General features: G+C 38.3%; 1 protein-coding gene across 2 annotated transcripts in view; it reads left to right on the top strand.

The window, feature by feature from the left end:
• Positions 1-11190, top strand: part of LOC150083319 (focadhesin-like) — a 457209-nt gene extending 446019 nt beyond the window's left edge. For both annotated transcript variants that reach the window (XM_090377973.1, XM_090377972.1), the window contains one exon: positions 10977-11190. In XM_090377973.1, the coding sequence (XP_090234099.1) occupies positions 10977-11132 (156 nt within the window). In that variant the 3' untranslated portion in view covers positions 11133-11190. The remainder of the gene's footprint in view (positions 1-10976) is intronic.
• The last annotated feature ends 3578 nt before the right edge of the window (positions 11191-14768 follow it).

The raw sequence follows: 14768 nt of genomic DNA, 5'->3' as shown, positions 1-14768 counted from the left end.
GGTTGAAGGAGAAGTATGGGGGAGGGGGATGCCGGAAACTTTGCTCTAGAGACTAAACATGGGTTTCACCACTTCAAGCCTCCAATAAGCAAAGTGGTCTCTTACCATAACCAGTCCACTGTCTCTCTCTCGCCATTGTTTCTGCAATACAGGCAGTTCTCGCTTTACGAGTTCCTGGGTTTACGAGTTTTTTTTCCCAAGTATCAACAAAATCAATAAGAACATTAATTGCAAAAATGAATGTTAAATATTCATAAATATCGCATTTAAAACCACCTGTGTAGCTGTACAATACAGTGTACCCCACTTTACGATATTAATCAGTTCCAGAGACACCATCATATTATTAAAATATCATAATGTGAACCCAATAACACATTGTTTTTTGGTAATTTGTTTCAAGATCTTGGAATTTGAAATTTTTGCTGTATAACTAAGCTATCTATCTCTCTAAAATGTCATTTTTAAGGTCATGAGCATGACCTTAAGGCCATATAAAAGGTTGTGAGCTTGGTTTGTAAATCATATTAGTTACCAATTCAAATCATTAAAATGCACTACACTTTCATTGTTTTCATATGTTCTGTTATAAGAATAAATTTTAAACGCCTTTGTGATATTTTTCTGGAGCTCACGACCATAAAACAATAAAAACAATTTGCACTTTCTGGTTTATTGAGCTTTCCTGTTACTGCAAGCAATTATAAACGGGTAGTAAACTCGATCTTCTTGCATTTGCAAAAATACTGATAGCTGGAATTGTGTGGTTTTTTACGTTATTATGGTGAAATGTGTTTGCCCTTTACGGAAATCTTCAATCATATATAAAACATAAATAAATTTTCAGAATCTTCTCTTCATTCCTTTTATTTTAAGCTTCGTAAACTTGTTACTCCACCCGAATCATGTTAGTTGCAATTTGTGTATGCCGTTAAAAATTGCCTATGCATGCAGTCATGAAATTTATAATTAAAAGAGAAGATTATCTTGGAAACAAATGCCTCTTGAAGCATTTCTGTAAGAAGAATGACTCCTTGTGCAACAAACCAACGAGTACCAAGCCAATAATGAGTGATCAAGGAGTGTGCATTTAGTCTATGACGATGAAGAATAAATATTCTTTAACATTTGTAAGTCGTAAATAATTTGTCTATTATTATAATTTGCTTGATTTTACAGGCTACGTTTTCATTTCTTTCGATAAATCAATCATTGTTTAAACATAAACTAATTAGCTAACTAATTTCATTGTTGAGAACGTAACCCCTATTTTTAACCTTATGTCTATGGGAAATAAATTCCTGCTTTACGAGCATGCTCTAGGATTGAATTAACTTGTAAAGTCGAGAACTACCTGTATTTTGTTACATGGAAAAAATTCACAAATTCTTTGTCATCCAGAGTTAAAATCCTAAATCCCTTTCATTTTGTTTATATTACTCGAAGTGATGACTTAGGATGTTGACTGCAGCTGAACTGGTTTTGATATTTGTACACATTAAAGTAAGAGCAGCCTTTATTGGGAACTAATGTGACATGTTCACTGTGTGTTGCATACCATTGTACTTTGATTCCAATGTCACCTTTGTCACCTTTGTGACAAGACATAGTTCTGTATGTGGAGCCAGGACCTAATTAAAACTGGAGTGGTTCTAGCCATACCATGTCCTGCCTCTCCAGCCATGGGATCAGTAATCTGTGAGGAATATAATATGAAGTACAGTATGGGACCCCATATTTGGAATCCCGAAATCCAGGAAAAACTGGTTTCACAAAATGTTCTTTTTTTTTTTTTTTTTTTTTTTTTTTAAATCCAATTATGTGATGATGCCATAGCATTATTCCCTCCACCTGTCTATTAGAACATGGTAGAGCAAGTCATTTGTTCATGAAATTTTAATAGTTACTATGCTTATTTGATAAATGACATTTCTTTTTACTTACTTGAAGTAACTACATTCAATAAACTCACAAATTACTGAAATTTATCTGCCATCCTGTTCATCTTCCACTCCATCTACAGCTTTTCCTTTATGACGTATGGTAGCTTATTAATAGAAATCATGGCCAAGATTCCTTCCATCCAAAGTTTTGCAACCCACTGCACTCGTCAGTAATGGCAGAGTGATGTGTTCCAATTGTCGAGGCCACGTTATGTCAAGGATCTGGGTATATTCTTACCATGTGTACAACATATTCAAAAATTTCATTCCTTCATACAACATGCCCCCTACACTTTTTATTACTATTGAATATACCATGAATTGTCAAACTAATAGAGTAAGTTTATCTGCAAATAGATCTAAACCTCCCAAACACTATATAGTGGATTTCACAAATATATGTAGTCTCAGTTCTAATCCCAACGATGTCTATTTCCCCTTGCAGTCTGCCAAACCCCATGTACTTTTTCTGACAGAATTTCAGTTATTGGTTGATTTGACCACTGCTCATCTCAGTTGCCCAAATTATTCGCTGTATGATTCCTTTTACCTCGAAGGTGGTTCTTGTGCATATGTCCATTCCAATATTCCAAGCTCCAGGTCCTGATGGTATTTCTCCACTTGTTCTCAAAACCTGTGCACCTGAACTTACTCCGGTTCTTTGCCACCTTTTTTCACTATCTTATTCCAAAGGTGTTTTTCCTTCTGCTTGGAAATTTGCTCATATTCAGCGAGTTCCTAAAAAGGGTGACAAATCCCTCCCATCCAATTATCATCCCATTGCAATTACTTCTACTCTTTCTTAAGTAATGGAGAAATCAATTAACCACCAACTCTTAAACTACCTAGAAACCTTCCGTCTGATCAATGATCGCCAGTATGGATTCCGTCAGTGTCGATCCACTGGTGATATTCTGGTTTATGTTACCCATTTATGGACAGATTCAATGGAAAAGTTCGAGGAAACACAAGCAGTTGCTCTTGACATCTCAAAGGCTTTCGGCATAAAGATCTTCTAAACAAGCTTCCATCTTATGGTTTGCCAATTGTTTTTTGTAATTGGTTATCCAGTTTTCTCTCTGATCGCTCACTGAGGGTGATGGCAGATGGCTCTCTGTCTTCTAACTTTTCCGCTAATCCTGGTGTCCCCCAAGGTGCAGTTCTTTCCCCCACTCTTTTCCTCTTGTATATTAATGACCTTCTTCCATTGACTGGAAATCCTATCCATAGTTTTGCCGATGATAGCACATTGCATTCCACTTTTCATTTTGAGAAACCTTGTGCTGCTCAATCAACTTCAACTTCTCGAATATCTGCTACCAATTCCTTAAATGCCGATCTCCAGGTAATTTTCCAGTGGGGCAAAGACAACTTAGTTGATTTAAATCCTTCTAAAACTCAGTCTTGTTTTATATCTCGCAAGAAGGATTCTTCTGCTCCTATGCTTATCTTTGGTGACACTCCAATTTCTAGGCAAAATGATATATCTCTTTTGGGGATTACCCTGACTTCTAATCTCTCTCTCTCTCTGCACAAGCATATTACAAATATTGCTTCCTCTGCATCTAAAAAACTTAGTTTTCTCTTATGCTCTTAGCGTTACTTTTCTTCCAAACAGCTGTTCACTCTGTACAAATCGCAAATCCGCCCTACCATGGAATATTGTTCTTACATTTGGGGCGGTTCCCCCAAAACCTCTCTCTCAGGCTTCTAGATTCCATTCAGAATAGTTCAGTTAGGTTAATTAATGACTCCTCTCTAACAGTCTCTCCACTTGCTCTCCCATAGACATACTGTTTCTACTGAATGCCTTTTCTACAGATACTTCCATGGGCACTGTTCTTTTGAATTGGCTTCTATAATTCCCGCTCTCTCTTTCAAAACAGTCCGACCACGTGCCACCACCAGCCAACATCCATTTACTGTCCAACTTCAACCTCACAGAACCAACTGTTCATCTTCCTCATTTATTCATTCAACTGCCGTTTTCTATAACAACCTTCCTTCATATATCTTTCCTGCAAATTACAGTCTGCAGAAGTTCAAGGCTAATGTCAACGAATATTTTCTTTCATCTTCGCAACTTCCAACCCAAGCACGGTACTAAGTACTATAGGTTCTAATACCTCTTGTGTTTTGGGTTTTCATTAAAAAAAAAAAAAAAAAAAAAAAAAAAATCTGAAAGTCCTCTGACTCTAATCACTTAGTTAATACCGCCATCTGTATTTTGCACGAGTTTTTTTTATCCAACCATTCACTAAAGTTTCCTTTATAGTGTCCCTCCATGCATTGGCTATCAAGTCTGCTATCAGTTGTGAATAGCAGACTTGATATTGTATGATTTGATAAATGCATGGGATACATATAAATTAATGGGTGACATGTAAGCCTATGATAGATATAAGCTGGTCTGTAACCAAGTCACAAGGGAGATTATGAGAAATCCTTGGCAAAGGATGCAAAGAAAAACAGAAAAGAGTTCTTTACCTATGTAAACTCTAGAAGGAAAGGGATGAATCAGATTGGTCCACTGGATATTGATGGTTCAACAGTTGAGGATCCTGCTCAGGTGGCTAACAAACTAAATGAGTATTTTGCATCTACATTCACACATGAGAAGTTATTCAGGAAGGGGAATGCCAGAGGTGAAGTAAACTCTGGCAGTGAGCTAGATGATTTTGTAATAATTGAGAGGAAAGTGGAGGAGAAATTGTTGAGGATAAACATAAAAAAGGCACCTGGGGTGGATGAGATCTATCCTGTTATATTAAAGGAGATAGCAAAGGAAATAAGCAAACCCTTAGCCATAATTATGAGAGCTGCTTTGGACTCAGGGGAGGTACCCATAGATGAGATGTGCAAATGTGACCCCAATTCACAAAGGAGGATCAATGGTTGACACAAGTAATTATAGACCTGTGAGTTTAACTTCTGTTCCAGGAAAATTATTGGAAGCACTGGTTAAAGAAGCACTGCAGGATCATCTAGACAAGACTTCAGTTATAGCTCAGACACAGCATGGGTTTTTTAAGGGAAAGTCTTGCTTGACCAATTTGATTGGATACTATGATGCAGTCACAAAAGAACTGGATGCAGGGAATAACTTTGATATTATATATTTGGATCTTGGTGCCTCCGTAGCCAGGTGGGCAGGAGCAGTAGTGCATAGCACACGCTTGTTGATTAGACCGGGATTCGAGCCCGTACCCACCAAATATGGAGGATGTGGCAGGTCACTGAATGACCACCGCATATTCCCAGCCCGGATAAAGGGTGCAGGTTGGCGTCAGGAAGGGCATCCGGCCGTAAAAATTGCATGCCAAAACAATAAAAACGCTGACCCAATATAATAATGGGAAAAGGCGAGGATAAAAAATATTGTATGATTTGATATTTTCCATAGTTCTTCTTCTTCTTATGTCATTATCTTCATCCATTCTGTCCTCCAACACTACAATCATCTCATCAAGGAACTTGCCTTTGTAGAGCCTCTTGCAAGCCATAATGATGCCTTGTTTATTGTTATTATTTGGTTTTTAGGAGCATTATCAACTAAAGCCATATTGCTGCTGCGATAGTCATTATCTGACCTTTCCACATCCTCCATATTTGGTGGTCACGGGCTTTAACCCCAGTCTAATCAAGAAGCGTGTGCTATGCACTGCTGCTCCTGCCCACCTGGCTACAGAGGCACCGATGTCTTGGTCCATGGGCTGTATTAAGGCAGTTGTGTTTGGCAGCAAAACCAAGCACTTTATTTTACCATCCTTACTGGACATATTTTCAATTTCTGAATGTGAGGGGGCATTGTCAAGGATTTGAAGTGCTTTTATCTGGTAATCTGAAAATTTCAACACTTCTTTCTGGTACCTCTTTCAGGTACGATGTGATTATGGAACAAATTCTTTGTAATTTCTTGTATGAATCAAGCATTTGCAGGTTGTAGTAGACAGCAGACAATATGCACATAGTCTTTTAATGCCAATGGCATTAAAGAATTGTATGCACATTGTGTTCTTAGCTTTTCTGACCACAATAGACTTTAGCTACTGAATTCCATCTGCATTAGCACGAATAAGTGCTGAAAACTTCTCCTTGCTGTTTTGAGCACTCAATCAATGTGCCGTCATAGTGACTCATCTGCCTTCCTAAATCTCTGCATCTTTCAAAGTACTCAACTGTGAACAAAAGTTTTCATATTTTTACCTGGATCATCTGACATCCGGATTAACTGTAACCGGATTAGCGAGGGTTTACTGTACTTTTCTTACAAGGGCCGTTCAGTATGTTATCTACCTAAGCATGGGCACCACAGGATATTTTGCAAGGTGCTGCATGTGGGAATAAACTTTTTGTTCACCAAATTTTGAAATACATGCAATATCTCATGTTTCAATAAATTAATGAAAATATTAAAAATTGTGTATTACTTCAAAATCCAAAGGTGGTGCACTTGCACCACATTACATCATGCTGCCGGTGCTCATGTATCTAAAGTACTTCCCATGGTTCAATGATTAATGATTTATCATGTGGATTTCAGGGAAGCTTTTGATACTATTGTACACAGAAGACTACTGTACAAATTGGAGCAGTATGACATAAATGGCAAGTTGCTATAATGGATAAAGGGATTGTTAAGTGGGAAAAGACAGAGAGTGGTGATCAATGGGTACTGCTCTACGTGGACTAATGTTAGTAGTGGTGGCCCTCAGAGTTCGGTGTTGGGCCCATTGTTTTATATATTTATCAGTGATATTGATGAAGGTATATCAAGCTTAATGTCAAAGTTTACAGATGATACAAAGGTTGGCAGGGTTGTTAATAACAGTATTGACAGTGTGCTGCTGCAACAGGATCTGGAAAAGGGCAGATGGGCTGAGAGGTGGCAACTGAAGTTTAACAATGACAAATGCAAAGTACTGCATATGGGTAGCAGTAACCCCAGAGAAATGTACCAACTATATTGTGTTACAATCAGGGTAGTGGAGAATGAAAGAGACCTGGGTGTAATTGTGCTGTCAGATATGAAGTTTTCTGAGCACTGCAGACAGGCTTCCAGAGTAGGTCATGGGTTCCAGAGTTTGTCAATGATATACAGGAATTTTGCAAGCAGGGATAAGGAAGTGATCATCCCCTTGTATAATGCAGTGGTCAGGCTACACCTTGAGTACTGTGTACAGGTCTTGAAGCCTCATTTTAGGAAGGATGCAGAGTTGCTATAATGAGTGTAGAGAAGGGCAACAAGACTGGTGAATGGAACAAAGGGCTGCTCTTATGAAGAAATGCTTAAGTTCTGCAAATTTCAGCTTCTGGATACTAGGCACCTGCAAGGCAATCTGATTGAGGTGTATAAAGCTTTGAATGGATTGAGAAGGCTCAATGCTGATGGGATTCTTCCTCCTGCTCAGATTAAAAACCTGAGGGGACATAGACTCAAACTGAGGAATGACAGTTGTAGAATAGAAGTGCAGAAGTTTGTCTTTAGCCAGCAGTTAGTTGATTGCTGGAACAAACTTCCATCTGTTGTTGCGAAAGTTGATAGCTTAAATAAATTCAAGGTAGAACTAGACAAACATTTGGAATTAATGGATCAGTGAAATGGGAAGGGTTTTTTTTTTTTTTTTTTTTTGGCTGATGCTGTATAAGCTTGGTTTCTTGTATCATGTACCTCTATGAATGCTAATGTCACACATATCTCAACTTGAATGATACTAATTTTGATCCCACTGTGTTTTCAGGTTGTGCTGCTGTAACAGAGAGAAGGAGGACACCTGTATCAAATTATGGATTTGCTGAAATTAGAGCATCGTTCAGTCAGTGAGATTCTCACCAAAGAAGGAAATGGGCCAAACACCATTCATGAAAGGATGTTGGCTGTGTATGGCAACAGTGCACGTTCAGAGTACCAGGTGAAATTCTGGTAAAAAAAAAAAACAATTTGTGAAATGTATAGTGTTAATTATAAAGTGGCTCTGGGAATTCCCCCAACTCTGCATCAGGCAATGTAATGAATACAAATTATTCATCACATTTCCTGATGCAGAGTTGGGGAGTAAAGGCCAGGTTTATGTAGGTTTGTGAGTGTTTGTGTGGGGTGTTGTGGTTCTTCTGGCCTCTTAGCCTAGGGGCCTGTGCTTTCACACAAAAATCTCTAGTTTGCCATGCAGTGCCACAAGAAGGTGTGTGGGCAGTAGGGAGTATGAAAGCACTGGCAGGGTAAAGTCTGTGGTAGCCAAAGCTACAGATAGGGAGATCCAGTAAAAAAAAAAAAAAAAAAAAGGTAGAAGGTGATAGTGGGAAGGGGTTAAAGTGGTAGAGAGAAAGAGGGACCAGTAGTAAAGGTGCTCACCTAGTTGAATGGGGTTGATAGAAGAGGGTGCCCCAGGGTGGGAGTTGGCAAGTGGCAGTGAAGGTACCCACCAGGCAAAGGGGAATGGGGGAGTGAGAGAACAACTAATCCAGGTGGGAGGAATGAAGGATCATAGCAATAGAGTTGCTATATTAGAGTGCCTGTGTTGGTGCTCTATCTCACACTGGCCAACAGGGCTTGCCCCTTGGCCAGTGTGAGATAGAGCACCAACACAGGCGCTCCAATATAGCAACTCTTTTGCTATGATCCCGCACATCTATCTTCTTTCTCACATTCGAGGAGGGGAAATGCAATGGTGTGTAGTGTACTTACTATAATAATTTCTAATAATTAAGGGGCTAAAGAATAAGAATTAGTAAATACTTAATTACTTATATTAATCGATATGTGGTTTGTGCCCTTTCACACTCGCAGACATACTCTCATTTATTCTACTGGCATTTGTCTCATTTACTCAGTTCTTTCTTACTGCACTGCTTGCCCCTGCTGCAGATCTTACAAGCCAGGGGGATGCAAGTGTGTGCAATTACCCATTAAAGTGTCCCATCTAGGGATGTTTAAAATACCAAAAGGACACCTATTAAAGTGTCTGCATCCATATTAGAGAGTATCCATTTTGGAGAGGTTGTCTAACATATAATCCATGCAGTAATTTGTATTTCATTTCTAATACTTCTGACCATAACTCAAGTTTGGATGTACCTTTTAGAGAGGTTAAGTGAAGTTTCAATCTGTTAGTATGTTTAGTATCATCAAACATACTAAACTAAATATGATGCAAGGAAGCTAGCTTATGTACTACCAGCCAAAACATTTTTAAAAAAATAAAATAATTAAAGAAAATCTTTTACACAAATTGTCCAAGTCGTCATCATGGCGTATTTCTAATACTGGTTCATTAAAGTCAGTGTTAGCATCTGTCACCACCTCTTTAGCATGTGGTTGTGTTGTTCTACTTGGAAATGAGACTCAGTCTTACTCTTTGAGAAAGAGAAGTAGTTTTAGATGGAACTGAGATAGTGTAGCTAGCATTTTTGATAAGATCCTGCTTACTGGTGACTTGTGGACCTACAGGAATGACCCTTTCTTTTATTGATATGTTTTAGGAATGATACCTCAATTCGAATTGCTTTCATTGTTTGACATTTTTGCATTTTTGGTTCATTTTCTAGCTTGTTTTGGGTTGTTTTGGATTTTTTCCCTTTTTCCAGATTTTGTTTATATTAGGATATGCTGGACAATTGCCTTTGCAGTTTTGACACAAGGATGTCTGTCCAGTATATACAGTTTTTACAGGTTGAAATTTCTGTGCTTGCTCAGTTTTTTTTTATATGAATGATTATTTCTGTGGCTGTGTCAACTGAGATAACCAGCTTTAAATGTAAGCATACAGTTTGACGACCTAAAAGTAAGGTTGATATTGTGAGAATGGATAAACACACCATTAACTATTATTCCTTTCCTATTAGTAACCTGATCCTGTAGTTCTGAGAATAGAGTATATTTCTTCCTTTGGGATACTTATCAGGTCCCATTCAAATAATACATCTTTAGCAGTGACATACTGTTGACCTTCAGAAGCAGTGGTGGTTCCAGGTAGGAGCTGAAGGGGCTACAGCCTCCCTTATAGTCAAAATTGTGTAATTTTTTACTGCTGTGTGATGATACCCCAAACATCGCTTTGTTTTAGCAAAATATAAGTAAGGAAGGATTCGATTGTCTCTAACTTTCAGTTTTTATGATATCTGATATCTGCAGATATTCCATTTTGCTGTTTTTAGTGAACTTGTACAGCATTTGTTGGGCTGTACAAGTTCATTGCTCATTTAAGTTTAGTGTTAGTTTATTATAATAATTTTTATTCAGTTCTCTATGCATTAATTCGCACCTTTGCACATCACTTTATCTTTATCATATTTATCATGGTGCTACTGTTCAGCTTGTTATACATTAAGGAGCATCATCCACTGCTCAATAAATTTCTCTCCAGGGTCACACAGTGTTATGTTCCTTTATTCAGACCTTCCTGAAAGGTTGGCATGTATTTCTTGCACAACTGCATTTTTTCTGCTGTTTAGTTGAGAGGTGTCATACTTCAGATAATGAACATGCTAATTCATTGAACTTGGTGACTCACGAGAAGGGTAATTTGCTTCTTTTGGCTCTGGGGGGGTTGGCTTGCCAACCAGGTTTCTCATCCCACTAGTGGTCATAAGAGTTATGCCTGACTGACCATGGTTAAAGTTGAGTTAGTATAACAAATAATGGAATAAAAAAAGACCGGTGGTTTCTTTCTATTCTTTTACTTTATTGCTTTGAAAGTAATGAATTAATTGAATGCAAATAACTGGTCATCAGACAAACTCTACTTATTGCACAAAAAGCTCAGTACAAGTGCTGAGATTTGCTAGACTACTGGAGATCATAGAGTAGTACTAACTGAAGAAATATTTGTATATGGTTGTGTTATGTGATGATCTGGACAATATGTGCAAGTACATATGCAAATTTGTTTGGTACAAGGGATCCTTTAACAGATTAACCAGATGAACAGTATTAAAGTTCATAAAGTACTATAGCAGTTGTAAGTAGTTATCTATTCAAGAGTTTTTTTTTATAGTATATTAGTTCATTAATTTCCAATTATTTTAATTTTTCAGGTTTTAGAGTGGCTAACAGAACTTTTACAAAGTCCTCATGTTCCTCAGAATATCAGGATACATCTTCAAAAATGTTTTATTTCAGTCCGCGAGTGGAAAGAATTTTCTAAAGGCCCTGTGTGGACACAGGCTGTTTTACTATACATGTCTTGCTAGCCAGGCATAAATTCTTGTGAAAGTTTAAGTAAATGTGAATAAAATGTTTGTATAATTACTCTTAGCATATTACATAAGGTTTCTGGATGAACATCTTTGGCTTAACATCACACCTTATACAATACTACATAGGTCATTGAAAAAGTTTGCATTTTTACTGCTAGGGAATATGCTTTAAAATTTTATGAAATGTGGCAACAGTGAACTAGGAAATTGAGAAATGCATGATTTTTATTAAAGGCTAGCCATGTACACCCTCTACTCCAGATCTGTCTTACAGGAGGGTAATTTTTTTGGTCAGAAGTTGGTGCTGTTCAGACCAGATTAAGGTTTCTAAATGGAATCTGCTTTGTGACACTGATGATCTGTGCTGAAAAATAAGGTTCAAATAAAAGTGTAGTGCAAAATCTGTCTTTAAATCTAAAAAGTCTTATGTTATTTTTATTCTTAATCCCACTTGCAGCAATACCTATATGGTATATATCAACTATGATAATTCTTTATTGAGCTTTATTTATTTTTATTGCAGTTTGTTTATTCAGTTATTTTTGGTACTTGCTTCACCCCCCCTTAGGTTCTCAAATTCTTTATACTTTTATTTGTATTTTTTCTTCACGCTATATATATAGAGTAGTTATGGCAATTTTTTAATAACCACAACACCTAGCTTACATTATATTTCATGCATCAATAATATATATATATATATATATATATTTTTTTTTTTTTTTGTATGTAAAATGAGAAATCCACTCCTATCTTAAAATGCTTGTAGAATGGGTAGGTTTTTTTTCCCTCACCCTCCTAGTCAATACATTTTGCAATTTTTTCTGTAAAATTAAAATATAACATACAGTAGTGTTGAATCTAGTTGATTATATGTGTTCTTTAGTAATTCTTGTATACTCTGTTTAAAAATGACTCAGTTTTCCCATCGATGTGGCCATCCATACATGGTGAGGGGACATCACTGGGATCACTCACAGCCTAGTTTCCAGGCATGTTTGCTGTGCGCTGAAATCCATTGAAATTTGAAAAGGAGGATCCTGGTGGTTGAGAGGGACCCAGCTCCAATGCACCACTTGTCCCTGTTTTGACAAGATGTATGGTCCTAGATGACTTGGCCAGGGTCAGTCAACTAATGAGTCAGCCTGCAAAGGTCAAGTGTCAGTGCATTGTTTCTACCCGATGTGTGCGCGATGCAAGGAGTGTATCGATATCAAGCAACAACTCGGCGTTCTTGTGGGCCTATATGAGAGCTTGAAGGACAGGGTGGATGCCCTCGAAGAAACTAAATTGAGGGGCCCATCAAGCTCTCAGCTGCCCACATCAACGCCAGAGCTTGCACTTGGGCATCGCGTGACACAGAGACAACCCCCAAGGCAGAATGCGCTGGTCCCGAAGGAACTAGTAGTTGTTGGTGACTCTATTGTCAGGGAAACGGGGAACATGCTTTGTAAAAAAGATAGGTGGAACAGGACCAGGGTATGTCTGCCAGGGGCAAAGGTTGATGACGTTGTAGAGCGAATATCATCTTTTAAGGGCACAAAAGGTGATATAGTTGTACACGTTGGCACTAATAATATTAAGATTAGGAGACCGGCAGAATTACTTAACAAGTACAGGTCACTGTTGAACAAAAGCCGAAAATTAGGGTTGAATTTGAAAGTGTCTGCAATTCTGCCCAGACACGATAGGAGGGAGTATATGATGAGAGCCTTGTCGATCAATTCGGCCCTGGAAAGATTGTGCAAGGCTCAAGGGGTAGAATTTTTTTCAGCCTGGACTGTACTTGTTAACAGGAGAGATTGCTTCTACAGGGATGGGATACACTTAAATAGAAAAGGTGCAAGAATATTTGCTGATGCTATCGAGGCAGTGTTAGGTGGGTCGGAAAACTGCTAGCTTGGGGGGAGACAAAGACCAATAGATTGACAGTAGCCACTGGCAGAGGTGAAAGAGATTCTTGCACTGCTTCTATTAGAATGAGCAGAAGCCTGGAAAACAAGATGCATTGTATTTCAGAGACTGCTGGGAGCCATTGCGGTACAAGTAAACACATGGGTTGTGTTAGGGTAGCTAAGAATAGAAACAGGTGCAGGTATACTTGCGTGTACACCAATGCTAGGAGTTTAGTAAATAAATTTGATGAATTTGAGGTATTGCTCAAAACATCAAAGGCAGATATTGTTGGGATATCAGAGACGTGGTGTCACACAGATATAAGGGATGCAGAACTGCAATTTGGGGAGTACAACGTCTACAGAAAGGATAGACAGGATAGGAAGGGGGGGAGGGGTTATGCTATTAGTTAAGAAACACATAAAAACCAAGGAAGTGAAGCCAGTCGACATCGCCGGACAGTGCAGTGTTGAGTCAGTTTGGTGTGACATAAGCATTGGGAGATCAAAATTGAGAGTAGGAGTGTGCTATAGGCCTAATGACTCCGATGAGTATAATAAGGAACTGTACAGGGAAATAGAGTGGGCCAGTAAATCAGAGAGTCTTATAATGGGAGATTTTAATTTCCCAGATATTGACTGGAATTTGGGGGCTGGTTACTCACACACTAGCAGGGCTTTTGTGGATTTATTGGATGATTGTTTTCTACATCAGCATGTTCGGGAGGCAACTAGAGGGAGTAATACTCTTGATTTGATTATCAGCAGTGATTCTTCATGCATTAAGAATCTGCAGATAAACGAACCACTAGGTGGCAGTGATCACAGTGTGCTGAAGTGGGATTTACTCAAAGAGGTAACTACCATTAGGGGTAAAGGGAAGGGTTATTGCTTCCGTAAAGGCGACTACGATGGACTGAGACAGTATTTAAATTCTATACAGTGGGACCAACTGATGATGTTACCAACAGCAAATTCAAAATGGGAAGCATTCAAAGAACTTATCTTGGAAGCTACTAGGCTTTACATACCAACTAAGAAATATTGTTCAAGGTTTAGGCCAAAATGGATGTCAGATGAACTAATGAGGCATATGGCAGAGAAGAAAAATGCATGGGATACTTACAAAATAACACATGACACAGAAGCCTATGTTAGATAAAAGTTGATATGCAACCAAGTTACAAAGGAGGTTAGGCAGGCAAAGGCAGATTACGAGAAATCCGTGGCAAGGGATGCAAAGAAAAACAGCAAAGAGTTCTTTACTTATGTAAACTCTAGAAGGAAGGGGATGAATCAGATTGGTCCACTTGATATTGATGGGTCAACTGTTGATGATCCTGCTCAGGTAGCTAACAAACTAAATGAATATTTTGCATCGACATTCACAAATGAGGAGTTATTCAGCAAGGGGAATGCCAGAGGTGTATTCAACTCTAGCAGTGAGCTACAGAATCTTGAAATAACTGGGAGTAAAGTGGAGGAGAAACTGTTGAAGATAAACACAAGAAAGGCACCCGGGGTGGATGGGATCTATCCAGTTATATTAAAGGAGGCAGCAAAGGAAGTAAGCAAACCCTTAGCCATAATTATGAGAGCTTCCTTGAACTCAGGGGAGGTACCCATAGACTGGAAATGTGCAAATGTGACCCCAATTCACAAAGGAAGATCAAAGGCTGACACAAGTAATTATAGACCTGTGAGCTTAACTTCTGTTCCAGGAAAATTAATGGAG

Source organism: Mastigoproctus giganteus, chromosome 7 (genome assembly GCF_048544385.1).
Source record: "Mastigoproctus giganteus isolate SK-2022 chromosome 7, ASM4854438v1, whole genome shotgun sequence".
In the NCBI taxonomy this organism is placed as follows: Eukaryota; Metazoa; Arthropoda; class Arachnida; order Uropygi; family Thelyphonidae; genus Mastigoproctus; species Mastigoproctus giganteus.
Note: the sequence above shows the minus strand (reverse complement) of the source record. Positions and strands in the feature narration are given on the sequence as shown.